The sequence below is a fragment of the Cervus elaphus genome, chromosome 20, assembly GCF_910594005.1.
Source record: "Cervus elaphus chromosome 20, mCerEla1.1, whole genome shotgun sequence".
Taxonomy (NCBI): domain Eukaryota; kingdom Metazoa; phylum Chordata; class Mammalia; order Artiodactyla; family Cervidae; genus Cervus; species Cervus elaphus.
In genome coordinates, this window is record NC_057834.1 from 122,947,955 (window position 1) to 122,975,939 (window position 27,985).

At 44.7% G+C, this 27,985-nt stretch overlaps 2 protein-coding genes across 9 annotated transcripts; one reads left to right on the forward strand and one right to left on the reverse strand.

Annotated features, from left to right (window-relative positions):
* Positions 1-14,706: 14,706 nt before the first annotated feature.
* LOC122677945 (hypoxanthine-guanine phosphoribosyltransferase-like) lies at positions 14,707-23,885 on the reverse strand. Of its 6 annotated transcripts, none has more exons than XR_006335961.1 (2): positions 23,632-23,726; positions 14,707-14,915 (listed from the first exon to the last, which is right to left on the reverse strand). XR_006335961.1 is itself a non-coding variant. In XM_043878271.1 (2 exons), the coding sequence occupies exon 2, from the start codon at positions 18,875-18,877 to the stop codon at positions 18,221-18,223; it is 657 nt and encodes a 218-aa protein (XP_043734206.1). In that variant the 5' UTR covers positions 18,878-19,097; positions 23,753-23,875; the 3' UTR covers positions 17,959-18,220. The 6 variants fall into 6 exon arrangements, 2 of the variants coding, with proteins under 2 accessions (XP_043734206.1, XP_043734205.1); XM_043878271.1 differs by lacking the exons at positions 14,707-14,915; positions 23,632-23,726 and adding exons at positions 17,959-19,097; positions 23,753-23,875; XM_043878270.1 differs by lacking the exon at positions 14,707-14,915 and adding an exon at positions 17,959-19,097 and having other exon boundaries at positions 23,632-23,768.
* Positions 23,734-27,354, forward strand: C20H1orf210 (chromosome 20 C1orf210 homolog). 3 transcript variants are annotated; one of them, XM_043878272.1, is made up of 4 exons: positions 23,734-23,871; positions 25,190-25,251; positions 26,139-26,254; positions 26,394-27,354. In XM_043878272.1, exons 3-4 carry the CDS (start codon positions 26,236-26,238, stop codon positions 26,714-26,716), a joined length of 342 nt encoding a protein of 113 aa, XP_043734207.1. In that variant the 5' UTR covers positions 23,734-23,871; positions 25,190-25,251; positions 26,139-26,235; the 3' UTR covers positions 26,717-27,354. The 3 variants fall into 3 exon arrangements, with proteins under 3 accessions (XP_043734207.1, XP_043734208.1, XP_043734209.1); XM_043878273.1 differs by having other exon boundaries at positions 23,868-23,964; XM_043878274.1 differs by lacking the exons at positions 23,734-23,871; positions 25,190-25,251 and adding an exon at positions 25,527-25,716.
* The last annotated feature ends 631 nt before the right edge of the window (positions 27,355-27,985 follow it).

Here is a 27,985-nt window from a genome sequence, read left to right on the forward strand (position 1 = left end):
TACATCAACCTTCCCTTTGGGGCTGGGACATCTTCCAGAGTCTGTTGCCAGGTGAAAGCTGGACTCTCTTTTTGGACCCACGGGGCTCTAATTCACTGGGGGAATCTGGGCCTCGGCAGTCTAGCTGAGCTGATTTAGGCATGGGACTCTTCTGAAAATCCCTGAAAAGTCCCAGGAGAGATGTTGACTCCTGGTGTAGTTTGAAAAATGGATCAGGGAAGACCCCCCCACCCCACCCCCACCATGTTGGCCCCCAGATTACTCATTCCTAGGTATGAGGCTGGGAAGAGCTTTTTATGGATAAGACTCTGGTGGGAATGGGGGGTGGCTGATGCTTTAGTCTTCAGCTTTTCTTGGTGCCAAGACCTTTGACTCTGGCATAAGAAAGGAGCTGGGAAATGCTGGGGCAGTTTGTCTGGCAGGGTTGTAGGCAGAACTTTCCCCTTGTTTCTGGGAAAACCTGGAAGGCCTAATGTCATTTTGTGTGTATACAGAGAGCACTTGGGCAGCATCTGTTGTGGAAAATGACAGCTACTGGCACAGGTGTTTGCTCTGAATGAAGTTTAAGGCTCTGTGACTCTGTAACACGGCAAAGACTACAGGTCCATCTGGCTGCCCCACTTTCAACTGGGAAACAGAACTCAGTAGTAATGATCTGTAGATGAACACAATGCACATCTTGCAGAGTTTGTATACAAGAATTTGTATTATAAAACAATGTCCTATAAGTGTAAGAATGTATTTTTAATGTGTTGAGATTAGGTTGCAAGCAATTTAAATACCATCTGTTTACAAACAGGATGTCACTAATGAACTATCTGTGCACCAACAAATTTTGAGTGGGTTGTGTGTACATCTGCTCTTGCAATAGGAATGCTTAAACCATAATGCATGCTTTAAAGTCTCAGTCACTGGAAAGTTACAGACCAAGAATAATGTTAATGCAGATATGCAGTTCTACACATTGTGAGGTCAACCTTCCAATCCAAAACAAACCTGATAATGATAAAGCTAAAGATAACTTAGTTTTTAAAAAAACAAGAATAGCAGCATGACCAACTCCACACAAGGCTGATGATTCACTGCTACAAAAGCCACCTTCCTGCAAATAGTGGGAATGCCAGCTCTTGTCACATGGTCACATATAGGGGTTTTGCCAGGTCACCAGGGGTTAAGGGCAACCAGGCCTCCTGTTGAACTCTGAAGCAGAGATTTTTAGTAAACAATCCATGCCAATTTACTTTCCCAATGCCAGATTTTACTCACCTTCAGTTAGAATGTTGCTAGTAAGAAGCCTGCAAGTTGGACCTGAAAAGGTAAAGAAAGTAGTTATCCTTTGCCCATAAGAACTGAAAAAGGACTGAAATTGTGGAACTGTCCAATGCCCATGGGGGCAGCCTCGTGTTCCACTGTGGGGCTGTGGAGCTAAAGAGTTCTGTGTTTGCATGATTGTGTCAACTGTTGGTATCAACTGAGTGCTACTGAAAATGGTCGTGTATTTTTTCATAGCTAATCTGAGCTTTGGGGCTGCTGCTTTTGGAGAAGTAGTCTGTTGTGGTCCCTTTGGGATGCCATAACAGAATACCACAGACTGGCTAGCTTCTAAACAGTAAACATTTATTTCTCACAGTTCTGGAGGCTAGAAGTCCGAGATCAGGATGGATCCAAGATCATAGTCCAGTGAGGACCCTCTTCCAGGTGACAGGTCCTCACAGGGTGAAAAGGCAAAGGAGCTCTGTCGGTTCTCTTTTATAAATGTATTACAAGCATCCCTAAGAGATAATGCAGGCTCAATTCTAATGTCTCCAATAAAGCGAATAACACAATAAAGCAAGTCACATATTTTGGGGTTTCCCAGTGTATATAAAAGTTAGGCTTACTGTACTGTATCTATTAAGTTTACAATACCATCATGTCTAAAAAATATATGTACTTTAGTTTAAAAATACAGGGGACTTCCCTGGTGGTCCAGTGACTAAGATTTTTCACTCCCAGGGCAAGGAGCCCAGGTTTAATCCCTGGTCAGGGAACTAGATCCCACATGCAACTAAGACCTGATGCAGCCAAATAAATAAATAAATAAATATACATATTAAAAATATTTTATTGCTAAAAATGCTAACCGTTATCCAAACCTTTGGCAAGTTGTAATTTTTTGCTGTTGGAGGGTCTTGCCTTGATGTTGGTGGTTGCTACAGGAGGGGGTGGCTGTGGCAATTTCTTAACATAAGACAACAGTTAAGTCTGTATCAATTAACTCTGTCTTTCCCTTGAACACTTAGAGGCCATTGTAGGGTTATTAACTGACCTAATTTCAATATTATTGTGTCTCAGGGAAACCCGAGGAGATGGGGAGAGGCAGGGGACTGACCAATTGGTGGAGCAGTCAGAACACACATTTCTCATTTAATTTTGCTATGTTATATGGACACCTGCTCCCAAACAATTACAATAACATCAAAGGTCACTGATCACAGACCATCATAACAAATTCAATAATAATAAAAAAGTTTAAAATATGAGAATTACCAAAATGCAACACAGAGGCAGGAAGTGAGCAAATGCTGTTGGAAAAATGGCACTGATAGCTTTGCTCAATGCAGAATTGCCACAAACCTTCAATCTGTAAAAAAAATATCATCTGCAAAGCATGATAAAGCAAAGCACCATAAAATGAAGTATGCCCATAATTTCACCCTCATGATCTAATCACCCAAAGTCCTCCACCTCCTAAGACCGTCACACTGGGCATTAAGATTTCAATGTATGAATTTTGGAGGGGGACAAACATTCAGACCATACAGTCATCCTATGCTAGGAGCAGATTAATGAGACTAAGGTTTTAGCCCTTGTCTCTGTAACAATTGGCAGACCTCTGGGCCACTTTTGAGTAGCATTAGTCTAATGGGTAACAGACAAAGAGGGTCGAGGAATAGATGGCTGAAGTCATAAATGTCTGAATTTGAGAGTTACAGGGATCTCCCACTTTTTCTCTTTTATGAGAGACCTTCCTTAGTACCTGTTTTTGCTGACCGAAAGAGATCCGAGGAGCATTTTCAATTTTATGAAAAAAGGTGAAAAGTGAAAGCATTCATCGTTTGTTTTGCAGGGAGTTTTTACAGAGGCAGCTTGCACCTTGAACTGCTAGAGAGGTAGACCTCCAAGCTCCTTCCCCAGAAACTATACTCAGCATCTCAGCGTCAAGCCCCCAGAGCTTTGAATTGTGTCTGTGAACATCTGTGCTTAATCTTGATTTATTTTGTGCAACCGTTAGTTAACAAGATGTGTCCTAAGGTAATTGCTTCTTTGCTTTATGCCATCTTGGCTTAAAGGTTTCATGGGGATGCTCTGATAGTGGGGAGACCCATAGAGCGTTTCTGGCTTATGGTGGAGTCTGTGGTGCTGCAGGAGTGGCAAGGAGGAGATGGCCGCAGGAGACGAAGTCCAAGTGGGGTTTGGAAAGGTCATCTATGAGGATACGCTCCTTTTCACCCTTGTCATTCAGAACACACTGTATTTTTACATAGATGCAGCCATGTAAAAACCCTGCACTGAACATTTCCAATACAGGCCTTCTTGATTTGCGTACCATCTGCACATTTTTTGTAATGCATCAATTCTGTTTTTTCCTGCAAGTGGTTCTAAACTCTTTGGGGGTGGTGATGGGAAAGACAGATCTCCTCTAAAATAATGGGACAGGACAGACCAATCACAAACTCTGAAATTTAAACCATGGTTAAAAATCTCCCAACAAGCAAATGTTAAGGATCTGATAGCTTCACAAGTGAATTTTATCAAACATTTAGAGAAGAGTTAACACCTGTCCTGAAACTGTTCCCAAAAAATTGCAGGGGAAAGAACACTTCCAAACTCATTTTGTGGGGCTTCCCTGGTGACTCAGACAGTAAAGAATCTGCCTGCAATGTGGGAGGCCCCAGGTTTGACCGCTGGGTTAGGAAGATACCCTAGAGAAGGGAATGAAAACCCACTCCAGTATTCTTGTCTAAAAAATTCCATGGATAGAGGAACCTGGCCGGCTACAGTCCATGGGGTTGCAAACAAACAAAAGTTCAGGACCTGATGGCTTCATAGGCTAATTTTATCAAATATTTTGAGAGGTTAACACCTATCCTGAAACTGTTCCAAAACATTGCAGAGGAAGGAAAACTTCCAATCTCATTTTATGAGGCAACCATCATCCTGATACCCCAAATCAGACAAAGATAGCACCAAAAAAGAAACATACAGGCCAGTATCAACTGATGAACATAGATGCATAAATCTTCAACAAAATACCAGCAATCCATATCCAACAGTACATTAAAAAGGTCATACACTGTGACCAAGTGGGATTCATCCCAGGGAAGCAAGGATTTTTCAACATCCACAAACCAATCAATGTGACACACCATATCAACAAGTTGAAGAATAAAATAATGGGACAGAATTAGGGTTGGAGAAGGAGATGGCAACCCAGTCCAGTATTCTTGCCTGGAGAATCCTATGGACTGTAGCCTGCCAGGCTCCTCTGTCCATGGGGTCGCAAGAGTTGGACACGACTTAGTGACTAAATCACAGAATTAGGGTGGTGTGCTGGCCTCCTCTGACCAATGGGTGTCCTACTTGATCCCAGGGTGTTCCGAGGAACCCAGACCATGAAAGACCTGCTGTATTGCTTATTTGGGTCTGGGGACTGCTTTTCTCCATGTTGAACTATCCCCCATCTCTGTCTATCCTCTACCATTCTCTTCCATGAGTGGAGGCTCAGGAAAGGGAAGGGGAAGAATTGGGGGACTAAGGAGCAGCAGACCATGTGGGCAGAGGGCTTGAGGCTAGGTGGGAACTTACTCTTACGGATGAGCTCTGACTTGCCAAGGCCCCGTTTAGTTTGTGCTTTGGATGGAGGTGGTCCTGGGGGAAACATCCCTTTCTGTCATCTTAGGGACTGCTTGATTTTTCACTTTGAGTCTACAGAAAAGTCTGGAATGGGGCTGGAGGTGCCTGGCTGGGTTTCCTCAGTCCCTGGGCTTTGGTGGGGGAGGGGTAGGGAGTGGGCAATAGCTTTTACTGCTTACAGTTCCAGCTCATGGGGATCTGTGAATCTTTTCTCCTGAGCTGGAGGGGGCAGTGTTTTTTGTTTTTGATTTTCACTTTGGGATTTTTGTTTGTTTTATTTTTTGTGATTTTATTTCTTAGAACAGTTTTAGATTTATAGGAAAATTGAGATAATAGTGCTCAGAGTTCCCATATAGCCATAGCCAGTTTCCCCTCTTATTAACATTTTACATTAATAGGGTATATTAGCCATAACTAATGAACCTTACTTAGTACATTATTATTAACTAAAGACTATGGTTTATTTAGAAATCTTCAGTTTTTCCCTGTTTTTGCTTTTCTGCTCCAGCATCCCATCCATGATACCATATTACATTTAGTTTTGTGTCTCCTTAGGCTCTTCTTGGTATGATAATTTCTCAGGCTTTTCTTCTTTTTTGTACTTTGACAATTTTGAGAAGTCTATTGGTCAAGTATTTTGTGGGATGCCCCTCTATTGGAATTTGTCTGATGTTTTCTTACTATTAGACTGAGGTTCTAGGTGTTAGGGAGGAAGACCAAAGAGGTCTTAACAAGGATACATACCACCAATATGTTCTGTCACTGTTGATATTGAACTTGATCACCTACCTGAGGTGGTATTTGTCACATTTTTCCACTGTAAAGTCACTGTTTCCCCCCTGTTTTATAGCCACACTGCGTGGAATGTGAGTTTTTAGTTCCTTGACCAGAGATTGAACCTGTGTCCCCTGAAGTGGAAGCATGATGTGTTAACCTCTGGACTGTCAGGGAAGTCCCAGAAGTTACTACTTTTTCCCTCCCTTTACAGACTCTCCTCTTTGAAGTCATTATATATAGCTCACACTTAAGGAGAAGGACTCTGCCCCTCTGGGAGACTTTATCTACATAAATTAATTAGAATTCTTCTGAAATGGAGATATGTCCCTTTTCTCTTCCGCTTCTCTGTCTAGTCAATTATTTGTTTACAACAACATGCCCTCATGGGTATTTATTTCATATTTTGGGTTATTATAATCCAATTCTACTTTATTTTGTTGCTCAGTTGTTTCAGCTTTGACTGTTGGCAGTGCTTCCAGTTGTCTCCTATGTTCCTTTGATATATTCCCACCAATGTAGGGCTTTGTATTTTTTTGGTTGTTATTTGTTTGCTGTCTTCCACTTCCTTACTTCCTGGCTCTAACAAGATGCTTCAGGCTCATCTCATATTTTTCCTGCTCCAGTTCTAGAATGAGTCACCACTCTTTTTAATTTTTTTTTGATATTTTATTTGAGAACGACATTAGAAAACAAAATCTGGGTGCCAGGTGTGCTTTTTACTACTGGTATATCATTGCTTCTAGGCCCTCTCAGCTGGCAGAGCAAGGAAATATATGTGTTTATACCAGTAAAGGCATATATATATATCTACAAATATTTCTATATTTAGCAATTTGTATTTATATTAAACTAAGCATCAGGAGAAGACTCTTGAGAGCCCCTTGGACTGCAAGGAGACCCAACCAGTCCATCCTAAAAGAGATCAGTCCTGGGTGTTCACTGGAAGGACTGATGTTGAAGCTGAAACTCCAATACTTTGGCCACCTGATGTGAAGAGCCGACTCATTTGAAAAGACCCTGATGCTGGGAAAGATTGAGGGCAGGAGGTGAAGGGGATGACAGAGGATGAGATGGTTGGATGGCATCATTGACTCAATGGACATGGGTTTGGGTAAACTCTGGGAGTTGGTGATGGACAGGGAGGCCTGGCGTGCTGTGGTCCATGGGGTTACAAAGAGTCAGACATGACTGAGCGATTGAACTGAACTGAAGCATCAGTTCATAAGGATGTCTCCAATTCTCCATTATTACATGAGTCAAGAGCAGTGCTTTTTATTTTAGACCCACCCTGTCTCTGACCAAACACAATATTCATCTCCATTATTTAATTTTTAAAAGCGTATTTTCAGAGAACTTATTCATAGTTAGAACTAAATGTATATTATGAAAATGATAAAACATTAAGACATGATTGTCAGTGTATTCACTTCAGGTATCAGATTTCTAAAAACGCTCCTTAGGGACTTCCCTGGGGGTCCAGTGGTTATGATTCCCGCACTTCCATTGCAGAGGGCCAGGGTTTGATCCCTGGTCGAGAGCGAGGTTCTCACAAGCTGTATGGTGGCACAGCCTGGTAAGCATAGCCAGAAAAACTCTGAAATAGAAGATTAATGAAGGGTATTCAAGTCCTATCAGAAAGTAAAATGGGGTAGATTGTGTTTTCCCCAATTGACCACAGTATTTTCTCCCACTCCATCTATTTTTCTTACAGTGTGAACTTGACATTTGTCCCACTGAGAGATGGGGTCATTTCACCTCCCTTTGGATTTGGATGAGATTGACCCACTTGTAATAAAATGATTGCAGAGAATATGGTGCTGCCTGGGTCAGAAAGTTGAGGCAGCTTCTAGTTTGTTCTTGGAGGCACTTCACTATAATTCTAGTTGCCATGTAAACAGCCTGTCTTCTCTTCTCTGAAGCCACCATGCTGTGAGGAAGATTGAACTAGCTCTCACAGAAAGACCACATAAAGAATGCTTCAATGAAAAAAAAAGAAAGTTTGAATGAATGGGTAAAGAAGCGGTGATACATATATACATGAAATATTACTGAGCTATAAAAATGAATGCATTGAGTCAGTTCTATTGAGGTGGATGAACATAGAGCCTATTATACAGAGTGAAGTAAGTCAGAAACACAAAAACAAATATCATATGTTAACGAAAGATAGTACTGATAAACCTATTTGCAAGGCATCAATGGAGACACAGACATAGAGAATAAACTTGTGGACACGGGCTGGGGGTAGGAAGGAGACAGTGGGATGAATAGAGAGAATAGCATGGGAGCATATACACTACCATGTGTAAAATAGATAACCAATGGCAATTTGCTCTTTGACTCAGGGAACTGCAACCAGGGCCCTGTAACAACCTAGAGCGGTGGGAAGGGGTGGGATGTGGGAGGCAGTTTCAAGAGGGAGCGGACATGTATACCTATGACTGATTCATGTTGAGGTATGGCAGAAACCAAGGCAATATTGTAAAGCAATTATCCTTCCATTAAAAATAAATATATTACATTTTTTGTTTAAACAAAAGAGAAGGCTTGAAGCCGCATGAGAAAAGGATAGCTGACCAGCTCCCAGTTGCTCCAGCTCCTCCCCTCCAACACTTCCAGTTCTGGCTCCTTTCTGATAACTGAATGAGCCAGAACCACCCAGTCAACACTCTCCTAAATTCCTAACTTATAGACTGTGAGATATAATAAAACAATTGTTTTAAATGACTAAGTTTAGGGATGACTTGTTTCACATCAATATTTTCTAATATTTTCTATTTATATGTAATATATAATATATTGTTGTTGTTTGTCCAGTTGCTCAGTCATGTCTGTTTCTTTGCGACCCCATGGACTGCAGCACACCAGGCTTCCCTGCCCTTCACCAACTCCTGGAGCTTGCTCAAACTCATGTCCATCGAGTCGGTGTTGCCATCAAACCATCTTGTCCTCTGTCGTCCCCTTCTCCTCCTGCCTTCTATCTTTCCCAGCATCAGGGTCTTTTCCAATGAGTCGGCTCTTCACATCAGGTGGCCAAAGTATTGGAGCTTCAGCTTCAGCATCAGTCCTTTCAATGAAAATTCAGGACTGATTTCCTTTGGGATTAACTGGTTTGATCTTGCAGTTCAAGGGACCTTCAAGAGTCTTCTCCACCACCACAGTTCAAGAGCATCAGTTCTTCCGCGCTCAGCCATCTTTATGGTCCAATGGTCTTTATGGTCTCACATCCATACATGACTAGTGGAAAAATTATAGGTTTGACTAAACAAACCTTTGTTATATATATAAGTCTCAGCAATTAAAACAATGTGTTGTCAGCACACAAATAGACCAAAAGAAGAGAAAATCCAGAAATGACCCAAATACAAACAGGAAATTAGTATGCATAAAAAGTGGCATTTCAAAAAGAAGTGCAGTTATGGGGAATTCTCTGCTGGCCTAGAGTTTAGGACACTGTGTGCCCACTGTAGGCGGCACAGGTTCAATCCCTGGTCAGGGAACTAAGATACCCCATGCTGAGCAGTGCAGCCAAAATAAATAAATTTTAAGAAATGGAATTTTGAATCAGTGGGAAAACTTGTTTCTTTTTAATAATGATGTTGCAATAACAGATAACTGTCTGGAAAAATAAAGTTGGATTTATAGTTAATATCACATATCAAAATAAACTCTAAATAGGCCTAAGATTTAAACATAAAAAATCAAACCCACAAAATAACTAGAAGAAAATATGGGCAAATTCTCTTATAACTTTGGATTGGGTAACCTTTGTAACTAAGCTTTAAAAATCTGCAGACCTTAACAGAAAACATTAATCAAACTGACTAAATATAAAAGAAACTGAAAAGCAAAAATAAGACAAATGTCCAAACTATTTTAAACTCATTATTAAAGATTAGAAATCAATAAAGACACATAAAATACAATATATAAATGGGCAGAGATTATGAAAAAGATAACATGTTAACACACAATTTCATGATTATGAAAGTTTATAGAGAAGTAAATACAAATGGCCCTTTAACTTATGAGGGCATGCTCAACCTCATTCATAGTAAGAGTAATACAAAATAAAACTCTCCCTAACTACTATTTTCTTTGGCACTCAGCTTTCTTTATAGTCCAACTCTCACATCCATACATGACTACTGGAAAAACCATAGCCTTGACTAGAGAGACCTTTGTTGGCAAAGTAATGCCTCTGCTTTTTAATATGCTGTCTAGGTTGGTCATAACTTGCTTCCAAGGAGTAAGTGTCTTTTAATTTCATGGCTACAGTCACCATCTCCAGTGATTTTGGAGCCCCCCAAAATAAAGTCAGCCACTGCTTCCCCATCCATTTGCCATGAAGTGATGGGACTGGGTGCCATGATCTTGGTTTTCTGAATGTTGAGCTTTAAGCCAACTTTTTTACTCTCCTCTTTCACTTTCATCAAGAGGCTCTTTGGTTCTTTGCTTTCTGCCATAAGGGTGGTATAATCTGCATATCTGAGGTTATTGATATTTCTCCTGGCAATCTTGAGTCCAGCTTGTTCTTCTTCCAGCCCAGCGTTTCTCATGATGTACTCTGCATATAAGTTAAATAAGCAGGGTGACAACATACAGCCTTGACATACTCCTTTCCTGATTTGGAACCAGTCTGTTGTTCCATGTCCAGTTCTAACTGTTGCTTACTGACCTGCATACAGGTTTCTCAAGAGGCAGGTCAGGTGCTCTGGTATTCCCATCTCTTTCAGGATTTTCCAACATTTATTGTGATCCACACAGTCAAAGGCTTTGGCATAGTCAATAAAGCAGAAATAGATGTTTTTCTGGAACTCTCTTGCTTTTTCATGGTCCAGCGGATGTTGGCAATTTGACCTCTGGTTCCTCTGCCTTTTCTAAAACCAGCTTGAACATCTGGAAGTTCACGTTTCATGTATTGTTGAAGCCTGGCTTGTAGAATTTTGAGCATTACTTTGCTAGTGTGAGATGAATACAATTATATGGTAGTTTGAACATTGTTTGGCATTGCCTTTCTTTGGGATTGGACTGAAAACTGACCTTTCCCAGTCCTGTGGCCACTGCTGAGTTTTCCAAATTTGCTGGCATATTGAGTGCAGCACTTTCACAGCATCATCTTTTAGGATTTGAAATAGCTCAACTGGAATTCCATCATCTCCACTAGCTTTGTTCGTAGTGATGCTTTCTAAGGCCCACTTGACTTCACATTCTAGGATGTCTGGCTCTAGGTGAGTGATCACACCATCGTGATTATCTGGGTCATGAAGATCTTTTCTGTATAGTTCTTCTGTGTATTGTTGCCACTTCTTCTTAACATCTTCTGCTTCTGTTAGGTCCCTACCATTTCTGTCCTTTATTGAGCCCATCTTTGCATGAAATGTTCCCTTGGTATCTCTAATTTTCTTGAAGAGATCTCTAGTCTTTCCCATTTTATTGCTTTCCTCTATTTCTTTGCATTGATCACTGAGGAAGGCTTTCTTATCTTTCCTTGCTATCCTTTGGAACTCTGCATTCAAATGGATATATCTTTCCTTTTCTCCTTTGCTTTCTGCTTCTCTTCTTTTCACAGCTATTTGTAAGGCCTCCTCAGACAGCCATTTTGCTTTTTTGCATTTCTTTTTCTTCGGGATGGTCTTGATCCCTGTCTTGTGTACAATGTCACGAACCTCTGTCCATAGTTCATCAGGCACTCTGTCTATCAGATCTAGTCCCTTAAATCTATTTCTCACTTCCACTGTATAATCATAAGGGATTTGATTTAGGTCATACCTGAATGGTCTAGTGGTTTTCCCTACTTTCTTCAATTTAAGTCTGAATTTGGCAATAAGGAATTCATGATGCTTTTGAACTGTGGTGTTGGAGAAGACTCTTGAGAGTCCCTTGGACTGCAAGATCAAACCAGTTAATCCCAAAGGAAATCAGTCCTGAATTTTCATTGAAAGGACTAATGCTGAAGCTGAAGCTCCAATACTTTGGCCACCTGATGTGAAGAGCTGACTCATTTGAAAAGACCCTGATGCTAGGAAAGATTGAAGGCAGGAGGAGAAGGGGATGACAGAGGACGAGATGGTTGGATGGCATCACCGACTCAATGGACATGAATTTGGGTAAACTCTGGGAGTTGGTGATGGACAGGGAGGCCTGGCATGCTGCAGTCCATGGGGTCACAAAGAGTTGGTCATGACTGAGCGACTGAACTGAACTGAACTACTATTTTCACCCATTACTTGGCAAAAAAATCCACAAATTTTACAACACACATTCTTGATGGAATTGTGGGGAAACAGGTATGCTCACATATAATGCATATTAGTCTAGCTCCCATGAAGGGCAATTTGGGAATATTGTCAAATTCACAAATACATTTATTCTTTGACTCACATTCTTGGGAATTTATCCTTTAGATATACCTGCACAGCATAAAATGTTTCCCTGCAGCGCTGTATCTTGCGGTAGAAGATTGGAAATAACCCAAGTGTCAATCAACACAGGACTGCTTACATAAATTTTGATGTAACCACATAAGGGAATACTGTGCAACCATAAAAATGATTGGAGAAAATCTCTAAGTCTATATATTGCTTTTAAAAAGCTCTTTAAGACACACTAATTAATAAGTGGAAGAAACATGATGCAGAACAGTACGTTGGCTTTTGCTTAAGGAAGGAGAAAATAAGAATATATATTGATAGCACTTGTATTTGCATAAGGAAACTTGAAAGATACAACAGGAATTAATACAAGTATGTTATTACTTGGGGTGAGAAGAATAAGGTAGATAGGAATGGGACTGTGAGAGTGAGAACTTTCACTGTATATTTTTATTCTGTTCTCTGACTCATATTATCTTTTTGAGAATAAAACAAAATAAGTTTGAAATAATGGTAATTCAGCTCCTCATATTTATTTCCTTGCTGTAAAAAAGGCAAGTAAGGGCTTCCCTGGTGGCCCCGTGGATAAGAATCCACCTGCCAATGCAGGGGACACGAACTCAATCCCTGGTCCAGGAAGATTCCACAAGCCATGGAGCAACTAAGGCCGTGGGCCACAACTACTGAGCCAGCCGTCTAGGGCCCATATGCTGCAACTACAGAAACCCATTTGTCTAGAGCCTGTACTCTGCAACAAGAGAGGCTATTGCAATGAGAAGCCTGTGCACAGCAACGAAGCGGAGGATCCCACGTGCCACAACTAGAGAAAGCCCTCACAAAGCAAGGAAGACCCAGTGCAGCCAAAAATAAATAAATAATCTTTTTTAAAGGCAGGGGACTTCCCAGTGGTTAAGAATCTGCCTTCCAATGCAGGGGACGCAGGTGTGTTCCCTGGTCGGGGAACTAAGATCCCACGTGCCACTGGGAGGTAAGGCCATGTGTAGCCATACTGACCCTGAGCAACACTGCAACAAGAGAAACACCGTCCCCCACCTCCACCAACCCCTGCACTGCAGCAAAGCCCCAGCACAGCCAGAAAGAAAAAAAGGCAAAAAACACTCTACTGCCCCTGAGAGAGGGCTTCCCAGGTTGCTCAGTGGTAAAGAATTCACCTGCCAATGCAGGAGACGCAAGAGACTTGGGTTCAATCCCTGAGTCAGGAAGATCCCTTGGAGTAAGAAATGGCAACCCATCCCAGTACTCTTGCCTGGAGAATTCCATGGACAGAGGAGCCAGGCGGGCTATAGTCCATGGGGTCACCAAGAGCCAGACATGACTGAGCATACACACACCCGTGAGAAAACTCAGGAGCATGAATGTCTGGTTGTGGTATTAAGTACTGCTTTGGAGGGAGTACTCAGCTGCAAATCAGCCCAAACACTGTTTTCTTGATTATTCTTTTGTTTTACGAAAGTAAAGTCCCATTTTCTGTGGTGGTCCTACTGGGCCTGGGTTCACCTTTGTCCAAGTGATTCTCACATTTAAGAGGAACAGAAAAGCTAGACTCTCCAAGCTGCATCAGTCTTCCTGGATAAGTGGCTCAGACAGTGAACTGAGTTATACCCCTTCCGTGGTCTTCCATGATCTTAGCTTGCAGGTAAATATTTGTGGAAACACTTGAAAGGCTCTTTTGAAAATGCCCATGGATTTGATTTAATGTTTTATGTAGACAAGTTCCACTCTCTTCTTGCAGAAATGGTGGCAGAGTTGAGACCCATCTGGGTGAAATTGTTCTGTAAATTATGTACACACACACACACACACACACACACGCAATTGCTTGAGAAATTTAGGGATGGATCAACAGAGAGGGAAGAAAATGAATCTCTTCAGTTTGCCTCTCAAAATTGATTCTTTATCGTCTAAGCTACCAGGGAAACCCTAGTCAAAATTGATATCAAGGTCATCTAAATAAGGGTGCTAAATTGGTACTTTTCTAAGTAACAGAGACAGACTTCTCCCAAGAAAAGCTGTCAGACAAGGGAGGATAACCTGAGTGTCCATGCAATTATTTTTCAAAATAAACAGAGCACTCCATCTTTGCTTCTTGGATTAAAGTCAAACTATTATATATAAACGGTGTCAAGTCAGTATGTGAGGCTGAATGCTGATGTCTTCCTCATTGATTTGAAAGGAAACGGGTAGTTCCAATATGCACCCCCCCTCCCCCCCGACCCGGCCACATTCCTATGTTCTCTTAAAGCATGCCCTTGTGTCTTGGCTTCTAGAATATTTTGAAAAATATTTAAGATATTTCTTTGTTGTGTGCAACCCCAAATGCTGGTGTCTATCTATTCCATAAATGCTTTAACTCTCTCTACTATTCATCACAATTGCTTTTGGAAGCAGCAAGTAAACTGGTGCCCAACCAACATTATGAAATTTCCTTTTTTTGGAATAAGTAACACATTAACCCAATTCCTAAGTCCTGTCTTTGCTTGAAAATGACTTACCAGTAAATCATTCTTCATATTGATCAGTAAAGAAAAGAAAGAAATTCTTGTAAGGTTTTTTTTTTTTTTTTTTAGGTAAATAATTGGTAACAATGGTAATTTCACTTAGCTTCTGCAGCAACTAAAGCCATACTGTTAATTCAAAACCAGGTTTTGCTATTCTTCCAGGAAATAACTTTATAGTGAGCGGAAGTTTGTCAGCAAATGCTTTTGGGACAGGCTGGGGCTAGGTTCCTGAAGTCAGCAAGTGAGGGAGCGTGTGTATTTGCACTCTGGGCTGAAAAGATGTGCCAGGTGTTTGTGACAAGCTGTGATGAGGACTGTAGATTACTTCGAATCCATTGTGTTCTTTTCCCTGTTGGAAAAAAGAAACCTTCTGAAAACAAGCCCTTATTTAAAGGAAGCCCCAGTTAATCCAACAAGGTTTGAATGAAGTCCCTTTTACACAAACTGCTTGACAAAGGCCATTTGGCCCTGAGGAACCCTGGTAGAATAGAAGCTGGAATCAACACCCCATAGAGGGTTCACATAGTTCAAAACTCAGGACCTTCTTAAAGCATATCTGACCTTGGTTAGAACAAAATTTATCTAGTACTGTAAGCAGAGGTCTTATGTAAGACAGCAACAAACCTCCATTGGAGTGATAGATGGTTATTGAACATTTACAAGTGCCAGGAAAATACACTGACACCTCCCCATTTGCTCCTTACCTGTTGAATCAGGTTTAATTATAATTATCCCCATTTAACAGGTGAAGAAACTGAGGCTTCCTAAGGGTGTCATGTGTTGGAGCTCAGCTCTGACCCCAGACAATTTGATCTAGAACCAGAGAGCTTAACTCTGGATCAGGTCTGTTAAATGGTCCCATCCAGATGGCAAGCAGGGTAAAAGTAAGTCTCTGCCAGCATTTACAGGGAGGTGGCTACCATCTGCATGCATCATCTCCAAAGTCTTACAAATGATTTTAAAAAGTCAACCCTTATGTACTCAGAAGGGCCTCCCAGGTGGCGCTAGTGGTAAAGAACCTGACTGCACCGCAGGAGACACAAGAGATTCAGGCTCGATCCTGGGTCAGGAAGATCCCCTGGAGGAAGGCATGGCAACCCACTCCAGTATTCTTGCCTGGAGAATCCCATGGACAGAGGAGCCTGGCAGGCTACAGTCCATAGGGTCGCAAAGAGTCGGACACAGTTGAAATGACTTGGCACTCACGCACACATTTACTTAGAAAGCATTAGAGGTTTTACTCCAGAAAAATAATTTGTCTTCTCTGTGCTGTGTCACGATTGAGTAGGGGCCCTTTAAAGGGCAAGTGTGACCGGTAGAGCTGGGCAGGCACGAATTTTCAGGGCATTTTGCCTTCAAGGTACACCAGGTCCTTACTTCATCTCAGGTCACCCTGAAATCCTAGAACCATTGGCTCGGGACACAAATGACTCATTGTCCTTGGCCTCAAACAACAGCAAGGCTGCTTAGAATACAAAGCACATTTCATGCGAGATAGCTGCCACCACCGGCCACAGTCACACTTTCCTGCAGGATCCACAGCCTGGCTGAAGCATGGGGATGGCTTCCTGGCTGTTCAATCTCACTTCGAATGTTATTTGAGAATACGGAGTAGTGATGACACAGCCCATTCACTCACCACGTCACAGGGACACCCCCTGCTTTTTTAAACGCTTTTCCCCTGAAGGCATGTTGGTGCTCCATCCTTGCCCCCACCCTGAGGAAGGGACACTTGTTCTGGGGGTGGGTGTGCGTGCAACAGCAGGCAGGAGTGGGCTTCATGCCATCGTGGGAAGAGTTGCCTTTCCCCAGGCATGAGCAGTGTCGACCACCAGGGGATTTCCACTTGGGAATGCCCCAATACTCCCGGGGGCTCGGATGGGACCAACTCTCCTCCTTTCCAGCCCCCAGGAGAAAGCGAGAATGTGGAAGAGATGACTATCCCGGTTGCGGGGAGCCCACGGAGGTGGGGCTGGGAGGTGCAGCCTGTGGGGCTGCTCTGTCCATCTGTCCTGTCACCTCTGGCCACTCGCCTGGGTGTGACATCCCTCAGCAGAGGGAATAGTCGTCCTCTGGCAGGTCTGCTGAGATCTATTTCTCCCATTCAGTTGCTCGAGAGATAGGTGATCACAGGGGACCCCAGACTGCTGCTTCATTGTTCTGGACACCTGTGATGTCTAATTATAAATCCAGCCTGGCAAGATGGAGCTGGTGGTTTGGGAAGAAGCTGTCCTGTGAACCTGGACATTGGCTGTGGCAACCATCTGAGGTAATTACACTGGAGTTTCATGGTGGTGTGGTTGGGATAGAGGAGGTTTAGTAAGCTCTTGATCAGGGCTTTGCAGAACACGGTGGCCCCAGACAGGCTGGTCCACCTTGAGAAAGTGGGGAAAGCCAAGAAGCTGTGATCTCTGGGTGCTGCTGGGATGCACCACTGGGGACACATCTTTTGACCTCACTTTACTGATGACCAGGTCAGAGAGCTCGTTTTTGCCAAGTTTGAAGCCCAGTCCCTGCTGGGACCACATCAGGGATGCTCTGAATGCTAGGGCATGTCCAGAAAGTCAGCCCTGGCTGGGCAGGAATGGGGAGGGGTCAGCCTCCAGGGAAGATGAGGGTTGAATGAAGGAGGAAGAGTGCAGGGTGGGGCTGCCACCCCCTCTGGAAGCAGAAAATGGGCAGTCACCCTCCAGAGGCTTACAAAGAAGAAGAGGTTCTCTGCCTAGTCAAAGGCGGTACCTGTTTATAATAGAATAGAGGTTCCTGCACAATCTGTGTTAGCACCAGCCCTTCACCCCAAGACAGCAAGTGAGCTCCCTGAATTCTGACCATTCAGTCATTTGACAAGTTTTTACTGAACAATTCCTACCTGTCAGGCCTGTGAGCATATTTGTGACTGGGTGTGCACGTGCATTTTCTTGCTTTCATCATCCTCATCATCTTTTTATTTTTTAAAGAGACAGTTTTTACTTTAAGGATTTTTATATTGAAGAATTCAAAAAGTGGTAGGTTTTTGAACTTATTGATTTGTATTTAAAAGGAACTATTGGTTGTTAATCGGCTATATCCCAGTGCAAAATAAAAAGTTTAAAGTTTGGAAAAAAATAAAAGGAACTGTTGACAAAGATTCACTGGAAATAATATGATGAACAAGTGGGAAAATACAGTTAATACTACTGAAACCTACTAAAATAATTCCAGGATGTATGGTTTATCTGACATAATGATACCTCTACTTTTCTAAACACACAGTGGTACAATGGACAATGTTCTATCACTTATGTTCTTCCCTGAATATGTAAAAGTTAAAATACCAATTCAAAAACTAATAAATTCTTTTCTTTAAATGTTTCTTACAGATACAACTTCAATATTTTCATTCAATAGTGGTACAGTTTAAGAGATTTTTTTATTCATGAGTCAAACAACAATTAACCCAAAGGGAAATGATAGTTTACAGGCTCATAGTGCAAAAAAAGAGTTCAGGAATGCAGTAACTAATATTTCTAAAATACAAAATAGATAAAATTCTTAGAAGATACATGCAATAATAAACTCTACTAAGCAGCTGGTCACAGAGCTAGAACATTTGATAATTTTACTGGGATATCAATGGGACACTAGCTGTTTCCAAATTCAACTTGAACTCTCACCTTAGGCTTTGTATTTTGCTTTTCCAGTTTCACTAATGACACACACATGATTCAAATCCCTGAAGTGTTCATTGTAGTCAAGGGCATATCCCACAACAAACTTGTCTGGAATTTCAAATCCAACAAAGTCCGGTCTATAGCCAACACTTCGAGGGGTCCTTTTCACAAGCAAGCTGGCAACCTTGACCATCTTTGGATTATACCGCTTGACCAGGGAAAGCAAGGCTTGCATCGTTTTGCCAGTGTCAATGATATCTTCAACAATCAAGACATTCTTTCCAGTCAAAGTTGAGAGATCATCTCCACCAATCACTTTTATGTCACCTGTTGACTGATCATTACAGTAGCTCTTCAGTCTGATAAAATCTACAGTCATAGGAATGGACCTGTCACTATTTCTGTTCAGTACTTTGATGTAATCCAGTAGGTCTGCAAAGAACTTATAGCCCCCCTTCAGCACACAGAGGGCTACGATGTGATGGCCTCCCATCGCCTGCATCACATCTCGAGCAAGCCGTTCAGTTCTATCCATAATTAGTCCATGAGGGATAAACACCTTTTCCAAATCCTCTGCATAATGATTAGGTATACAAAATAAATCCAGGTCATAACCTGGTTCATCATCACTAATCACGATGCTGGAGCTGCAGGTCGCCATAATGGAGCTGGTTGGTGCGCAGGCTGACAGCAGTCTGGGCTTTCATCAGTTTCTTAAAGGGGATGCAACTATCCTCAGGCTAAGAGCCCTGTGTCTGTCACAGAGAGGAGCTGGTTGAGATGGAGGAGGAAGTAGCTGTGGGCTGGGGACCAGGACACCATGTTCTTTCGCCTGCTCAGCATCTGTTCCTGGTTCTTCTAATAGCAGCACTTTGAGTCTCCTTTGGAAAATATAAGTAAATCCTTGAAAAGCAGTGATCACTGACTGTCACTCCCAGTGACTATGAGGAATTGAACACCTTGATGGTAAGTGTTACTCACAGGAGCAGTTGGGATGTGTCTGGAAATGTGTTGGACCTAGAGGCAAAAGACCTAGGTTCAATCCTGCCTCTGCCATTTACTCATTGAACTGTAGCACATAATCATTTGACCTCTGATTCAGGAGTTAATATGCTGCAGGCAATAGTAAAACCACCACCAGTCTGTAGATCCTACCTCAGGATCTCTCCATGGTTCATGTCCTAGGACTTGTCTGTATCAAGAACGGCATCCCCTGGGTAACCTCCACTTCTATATGCTCTAGCTAAAATCTATCAATTCTGCCACTTTTTCAGAGTCCCTCCCACCTCCTCAACTCTGTCCATACTTCCCTCTTTACCTGGCCCCACCTCAGGCCTTGTCTACAACTCAGCCCCCTTAATCAGACTTGCCTGGTGTGTCTCCCAACCCTGATTAAGTTGTAGGCTCCTTCTTCTTTCCACCTGCCCTTGGAGGGGCTAGAAAACAAAACACTCAGCCATCCTTATTGATCTCACTATAAATTCATGCTGCTCACCTCAAGGGGGTCCTGATGCTGCCTGGCAAGCCTGCCACATGCAGTTCTCTCTCCAAAACCCCAGGATGATAAACTCACGTCTTCTCTCCTCAAACCTCAGCACCCCTTCCCCACTCTCAGCTGAGGATACTGCTTCTTATTTCTCTGGAAAAGCAGAAGCCATGGGAAGAAAACCCCCTGACTCCCATCACTCACCTGACATTCCGCCTTCCTCTGCTCCTGCCCAAGGCCAGCCCTTCATCTGCTGCTCAACTCCCACACCCCTTGATTCTAGAAGGACGTCCCACCCCCTCACTGTCTCTTTTCTCTTCCTTCTGCATCATCACTTTCCTTCCTCTCCTGGATTATTCTGACCAGCACACACACATGATCTAAAAGCTCCTAGCCCTGAAAAAAGTCTTGAAAAAATCCTTCTACACCTGCTCCCATGTCTGCCCCATTTCTCTGCTCCTTTTATAGAAAATTCCTTGAAGGAGTTGTCCCTACCTCCTCTGCTCCCATGCCCAGGCATGGGTCCAGTTGGCCTTTGTCCCTGACTTAGCAGTGAAACTGTGCTTGTCAAGGTCACCAGTGCCTCCACACGGCCAAGTTCAATGTCAGTATTCAGTTCACATTCATCTTAGTGGACCTATCCTCAGCATTTGACGTAGCTAGTCAAGCTCTTGCCTTTGAAATACTTTCTTCTCTGACCTCCAGGACACTCTCTCCCATCATGCTGGTCACTCCCCAGTCCCTTTGCCTGCTTCTCCTCTGCTCCTTCACCTCTGCCCACTGAGGGCTCCAGGGCTCAGCCTTCAGCCCTCTTTTCTCTCTGCACTTCTCTATGGGGCCTCACCTAGATGACCAGCTTTAAAAAAAAGTCTGTTTTTTGCTGGTTCCGCAATTTATATTTCTAGCCCCTACCTTCTGCTGCCTTTAGGCTAGTTTATCTACTGCCTACTTAGCATGTTACTTGGATGAATCACGGGCATCTCACAAGTCACATGTCCAAAACTGAGGTCCAGATTGCCCTCCCAAATCTGTCCCCTCCAGAGTCTCCCCATAACTACACCCTAGTTGCTCACATCAATGGTTTGGAGCTATCCTTGCTCCCTTTCTTTTTTTCAACTCCCATATCCAATCAGCAAATTGTGTTGGCTTCACCTTCAAAAAACATCCGGAATCTAGTACTTTTCTCCATTTCTACCTAACTACCCTAATGCCACATTCCCTTCTCCTGGGTGATAGCCACAGCTCTCTAACTGGCCTCCCTACCTCTGCCTTGGCCTGCTCTCATCCATTCTTCACACGGAAGCCGAAGAAGGTCAGTCCCTAGGTCCCCAACTCTGATCATCAACAGCTCCCCATCTCACAGATGGCACAGCATCTCAGCTTCTTCCATCTCCCCTGACTTAATGGACTCCATTAGCCCACCTTCTATCTGCTTCTTGAACAAGCCAGTCCTGCTTTTGCTTTGTCCTGGCTGTTCCCTTTTTCTGGAATGTTCTTCCCCCAGATATAGGCATGACTGCTGTCTCACTCTTATACAGATCTCAGCTCAAATGCCTCCCCTTCAGTCAGCCTCCCTTTCCCGACCATCTAATATAAAATAGGAGCCCTTTCCACAACTCCATCACTGGAAGCTATTTTACTTTCTTTATAGCACTAACCATTATCTGAAATGATCATATTCATGTCTTTACTTGTGTATTGTCTATCTTCACCACCAGAATGAAAGCTGTATGGCAGCGGGAACTGCCCCCAGTAGCTAGCACAGAGCCGACCACACGGCTGCCAGGGCCGCCACAGAAGGTCGTAAAGGTTGTTCCCTGCACCAAAGCTTCTGGCTGACAGGCTGGTAGGTGCTAATATCCAGCCGGCTCTCTGCTCTTCACGCTGTGGGAGCATTTAGCAGGTTGCCTTCTGCTATTTTACAATGCTTGCCTATGGGCTGGCTGTGGCTCTGTGGTGGGCATTTAGGAAGTATTCATTGAATAAATGGCTGACTGATGGGTGGGTAGACTTACTTGTTTTCTTTTGTGGGACTTCATGGAAATTACCTTCTTATGGCCTCATTTTATTCATCTGTTAAGAGGGTAATTAACATCAATTTCCTAGTACAGCTAGGAGGATTAAATAAAGCAGTTCATTAAAAAGCTGGCACAAATATGATTACACTTGTAGGACATATCCAGAATGGGCAAATCCATAGAGACAGAGAAGATTAGAGGTTGCTGGAAGCTAGAGATTGGGAAACAAAGTGTGATTATTTAACAAGCAGGGGGAATCCTCTTGGTGTGATGAAAAGGTTTTAGAATTACACTGCGTGATGGTTGCCCAACATTCTGAATGTACTAAAAGCCACTGAATTGTGTGCTGAAATGGATGAATAGAGTGATTTTTTTTTTTTTTTTGCTATGTGAACTAAGTTATGCTATGTGAATACCTCAATGAAAACAACAACATCAAAACCATATGTACCATATGCTGGCACAGTGTCCAGCATATGGTAGGTGTTCAATGAATATCTTTTGAATCCTATGAGATTTCCCTGCTTCAAAATCAACCCAAACTTCTAAACCTTCTTTGGATCTTCACTCCCTCATCCAGGATAATATTCACTTTCCTTTCATTTGTTTATTTCAGGGGTACTTATTGTTGTCATTTTAGATGTTAGGGATTCGAAGGGGAACAAGACAGACACAGACCCTATCCTCAGAGTTTATAGGCTCATAGGGGACTCTGCCAAGTGAGAAAATCACAATACTGTGTGCTCAGGGACATGAGGGAGAAGGGCCAGGGTCTTCTAGGGGCAAAGAATGGGGAGGAGGGACCTAGACTAAGGTGCATCTAGATCAAGAGGACCTCACCTGGGACCTACATGATGGGAGGCCTGGGAGGAACAGTCAGCCAGGTGGGAGGTGGATATGTTGGGGGAGAGGATGAAGGTTGGAGGAAAGCAGGGGTCCCAGGAATAGCACACGCAAAGCCCAGGAGATGAGCACATGGTGAGTTCTAGGAATGGAAAATAGTTTGGCATGACTGCAGCAGAGAACATGAGATGTGGGTGGGAGAGTGAGGAATGGGCCGCTGGCAGTAGTTCAGACTCCGTGCCAAGATCTTCAACGTCCTGCACGCACTGGCCATCCGCTTTCCAGCCGCATTTCTAATCGTGCCCCATTCACAAACCCCGGCCGCAGCCCTTGCTCCCTCTCTGCCCTGTGGGTCCCCGTGAACTGCTATGCCCGCATGATATAGCTCATGGAACCCTTCCTCCCTTAGGTATTTACTGAGAGCCTGCCCTGTGTCAGGTGCTGGGAACCTAGAGACTGCCGAACTTGTTTCCACCCTGGGAGAGCTCCTCAACTAGTCTAGCTGGGGAGGGAGCAGAGGAAGAAATAAATGATTACAAAATAGTGACGGATAGGCGGAGCTCTGGGCGTAGAGAAGGCGGGGCTTTCCGGGTGGAGGCGGGGTCTGTCAAGGTGGAGGCGGGGCTTGCTAGAGAAGACGGGGGACTCAGGGAAGGTGACTCCCTGAGGGTCTGAAAGGACAAGGAGGCACACGAAGCCTGGGGAGCCTAGCTTTGTGGGGTCACAGAACCCTTGAGATCCAGATAGAGGCTTGTACCCTCTGTCCAGGTAAACACACAAACACAGGATAACCCCCAAGGGCACATCACATTCCGAAAAGGCCTCTAAACTCACACTCTGCCACTCTGCATCGACTTCCACATCCGCCTACACACACACACACACACACACACACACACACACACACACATACACGCACAAACGCTTACATCCACTTTTGCAGGCAGTTTTGAGTGTGCTTGGCCCGTCTGGCTTTGCCTGGAGAATGCCCACCCCTCTCCCCTTTGGTTCTGGCTCACCGCCTTCACAGCCCTGCAGAGCCACCCTCTTCAACTCTGGACTTTGTACCTGTCACCGGAAATTCACTTGTTTTTCAGAGCCGCCAGCTTGAGCAGCCGCCCGCTGAAGATCTCTGGATCCCAGCTGCACCAGCCCCCCACCCGCCCAGCTCCGGGGGTGGGGGTGAGACCTGTGCCTGAAGGTGCTCCGCAAAAGCTTGGGAAGATGTAGGATTAGTCCTCCCTGTTGGCGGCGCTGCCCTCCACTCTCACCCGCGCCTCCGGCCCCGCCTGCCCGCTGCGTCCCCAGGTGAGTCGTGCGGCAGCTCGGGCCCGCCCACCTGGCCCGGTCCTGCTGGCTGTAACCGGAAGCTCCTCTGCGGACTGGGCACAGTTCCTACAGGTGGGGAGCAAATGGGAAGGCATTGGGGGGCCTGGGCGGGGAAATCACAGATCCCTGAAGGCTCCTGGGAGCAGGAAAGGAGTTACAAATTGGGGTGGAGTGTGTTTGTTGGTGGAAGAAATGTGACCAGAAGGGGTGGGGTGAGAACCTGAGGGTGTGTATGTGTGTGTGTGTGTGTGTCCCTGGGACAGGGCAGGAAGGAAAGGAATAGGAGTAAAGTCTTAGAAACATCAGGTCGAATTTAACTCATTTCAGTTTTTTTTTTAAATTTATTTTTAATTGGAGGCTAATTCCTTTACAATGTTGTGTTGATTTCTGCCATAATCAACATGACTTAGCCATATTTGTGCATATGTTCCCTCCCTGTTGAACAACTCATTTCAACTGAACAAAACCTTTTTTTTTTGAGAACCCAAGGCTTAGTATGGGGCCCAGATAGGCACCCAGTGGTCGTTTGCTGGTGAATGGATGAGTGAATGATTTACTTCTCCTTTCTAATGACTCCCCCACTCCACCCCCTATAGCCACTCATCTCACAAACATGCACTGAGCCGCTGACTGACAAGCTCTCTCTCTGCCTACGGCAGGGTGCACATTTGTCAGCTTAGTCCCCACCTAGGGAGCTGTATGTTTAGTAACTGGCGAATTCTGACTGGTGGTCGAGTGGGCAGGGCAGTGAAGGGGGTGATGAGGGGAGTCTTGGGACAACCTCTCAGGCAGGTATGGTCTGATTTGGCCTTGAGGGATGAGGGACTCGAAAAACTGAGGAGGGAGTGAGTGAGAAACCAGAGTGCAAGGCAGGATGTGTGTGTGTGTGTGTGTGTGTGTGTGTGTGTGTGTAGCATGTGGAGGGAATTGAGGACCGAGTGCTGAATTGCAAAGCCTTGAAGGATCTGCACGAAGCCCTAGGAGCCTAGGGAGCTTGTGCAGGACTTTTAAGTAGGAGGGTAGTGGGGTCAGATTTGGTCCATGGGCCCATCACTCTGACGTGGATGAGAGGTGAGGAGAGATCTCAGTTAGGAGGTTATTGCAAGAGTTGAGGAACAAGATGAAGGTGACTCGAACTGGGGCAGAGGCGGGGTGTCAGCATTCTAGGGCTACTGAGAGGAGGAACTTGCGGGGCCTGGTGACAGTGTGGTGGTGTTGAGGAGGGAAGGCATCGTTAAGGTATCGATATTAAAGAAGATGGCCGAGTACTCCCCTAAACCAGGTACTTCTCTCCTAGGTGCTCTTCTGCCTGGACACTCCTCCCAGGTCCTCTTCTGATTCAGACACCTCCAGCCCCAGGTACTTCTCTAACCCAGATGCTCTTCCCCTAGCTCCTCCCCTAGCTGCCCCCTCACCCCAGACATTCCTTTGGCCCAGATGCTCTCTCTCCAGGTATCCTGAGCCTAGATGATCTTGCTCCAGATATTCCCTTATTTCAGGTGCTCTTACTCCTCTAGACCCTTTCCAGCCTTAGAGAGTCTCAGCCGGGTAATTTCCTGATCCAGTTGATTTACATTTGGCTACTCCCCCAAAACAGCTCCCCACCCACTGGGGCAGAGGTGAATGAACAAGGAATGTGCCTGAAGGGCTGAGGGTAGAGGTGGGGCTGGGGACACAGGACTCCTGACTCCGGAGCAGAGGGCCAGGGCTGTTCTGGCAGTATCTGGGGCCTCCTGTCCTGGGTGGGGACCAGCACCATCCTCCATCGTGGTCTCTGCTTTGCCCATTAGCTTCAAGGAATTGCTGTTGTCCATCCTCTGGAAGGTAGGACTGCCTCTGCCCCACCTCCCACCCTCAGCTTACTGAGCAGGGGAGCAGTCTGGGCTCTGGACCCTGGCATCTGAGACCTGGGTTCAAGTCCTGGGACTTTGGCTGAGTTAGTTCACCTTTCCGGGCTGCAGGGTCCTCACCTGTAGAGTGGGGATAATGTTTATGCTCACATTACAGGGATCATAAGTTGTGCTCAGTAAATTCCATCACTGAGTTATGTTTCCAGCCACTTTCTGGTGTTGCCTTACAAACAGTCCATGTGCATGGCTCAGCTTGTTTTGCTCCTGTGGATAGCTAGTTATGGCCAGTTGTCCAGTCTCCAGAGTCTGTGCAGTGCCCTCCTGTGGCTGTGAGTGTGGCCTGGAATGTGTGCTCTGTGGCCGTCCCTGACCCCCATCTGTGTGTGTATATTCCAGGACTACTGTCCCAGGGCTGCCTGGCATCAGGGGGTCTCCTTAGAGCCAGGGCTCTTCTGGCAGAGGCTGAGGCTCACCAGTGTCTTCTGGCCCCTCCATGAGTGAGGCAAACCAAAGTGAGTGACAGTGGGAGGGAGACTGAGGAGGGGGTTGGGTTCCCCTTAGATTGTGGGGAGGACCTTACGCTCATGTCTCTCAGTTTCCCCTGGGAGCCGATCCTGGGCCCCATCCATAACACTGTCCCTTTCTCTGCAGCCATTGTGGGGGCCTCCGAGGTCCCCACGACATCTACCTTGTCCCTTGGACTGGGCAACGGGATCCGGGCATGGCCTATGCTGGTAGGGGTCGTCCTTGGGGCTGTGGTCCTCTCCCTCCTCATCGCACTTGCTGCCAAATGCCATCTCTGCCGCAAATACCGTGCCAGCTACCAGCACCGCCCACTGCCTGAAACAGGGAAGGGAGGTTGCCCCGAGGTGGGTGAAGATGAGGATGATGATGGCTTCATTGAGGACAATTACATTCAGCCTGGGGTTGGTGGGCTGGAGACAGAAGCAAGCAGGGACCGCTTCTCCCTTTGAGTCTTCATCTTTGGACTATCCCACCCCCCATCCCTATGCTTGACAGCTTAAGAAGAACAGATATTTCATGGGAACCACAAGCCTCAGGGACTTGGTAGTTAGGGCTTAAGGGCTGGTCAGGGGTGGACCAATCCTCCCTTCCTCGTCTCTAGTCACCAAAGTGATCATGACCTTCTTTTACTCAATAACTCTCAATGGCTCCCTCCTGTTCTCAGAATAAAGCTTACCAAGGGCCTGACTTTGAAATCATGCCGCTGTCAGCCTTTGGTTTCCCTTCTTGACTGTCCCTTCTTTACTTCCTGCTTAGCTAACTATTTGTTATTGCTCCTGCTCCTACCATGCTGTTTCTCCCTGGACCTTTGCTCACACTCCTCTGTTGCCTCGATTCCTTTCTCTTCTCCCAAGTCCTCTCTGATAGTGATGAAAATCCCCGGCCAGTAGACTCCAGGCAGCCTGCCTGCCTGCCAGCATTTCAGATGTGACCTGATGATAACCTTTTAGCAGAGGAAATTCAGTGTGCCAAATGTCTTACTGAGATTTTTTTCCTATCAATAAAGTGGTAATCTAAATAGTTCTATTATGTTTTTCACGGATATTAATGCATCTCTTTTCATTTTAAATAAAAATAAAGTCTCTCATTTTTTATTTTCCTGAACTGATGCTTGTCCATAAAAACGTCCCTTGTCACTCAAAGCTATGGCAGTACTCAGACATCCCCTCCTTTGGACACCTGAGAGCTGCTGCCTCCCATAACACCTGTGAGTTTCCCTGCTGGTCTCTTACCATGTTTAATTTTCATCTTTGTTACAGTTTGCCCTTACCCTTACTGGGCCAGACTGTGTATTCTCTGAGGCCACAGTCTGCACCTCGTTCTGTGTACTCAGTCTCGTACATAGTAGATACTCAAAAAGTATTTATTGACTTTGTTGAATTATCATCGGCCTAGGGGTGAGTGGATGAGAGATGATGGAGTGGAGTTGACCGTGGAACCTTGATGGAGAGGAAAAAGACACGGTCATGACTGCTAGTGGGGAGTTTGGGGAAAGGGAGACAGTTTCAAGACGGCAGAGGCTTGAGTTAAGCTTCTTTTGGTTGCAAGCAATGGAAAGGAGTTTGGGGGGTGAATTAAAGGGGGATAGCTAACTCAGGAGGGCAGGAAGCAGGTGGTCCCAGCTGTCTAAGGTCAGGCATGGGACCTCTAGTGCTCTGTCATTTATGGGTACTTATGAGGTTCCATTGGAGAAGGAAATGGCAACCCACTCCATTGTT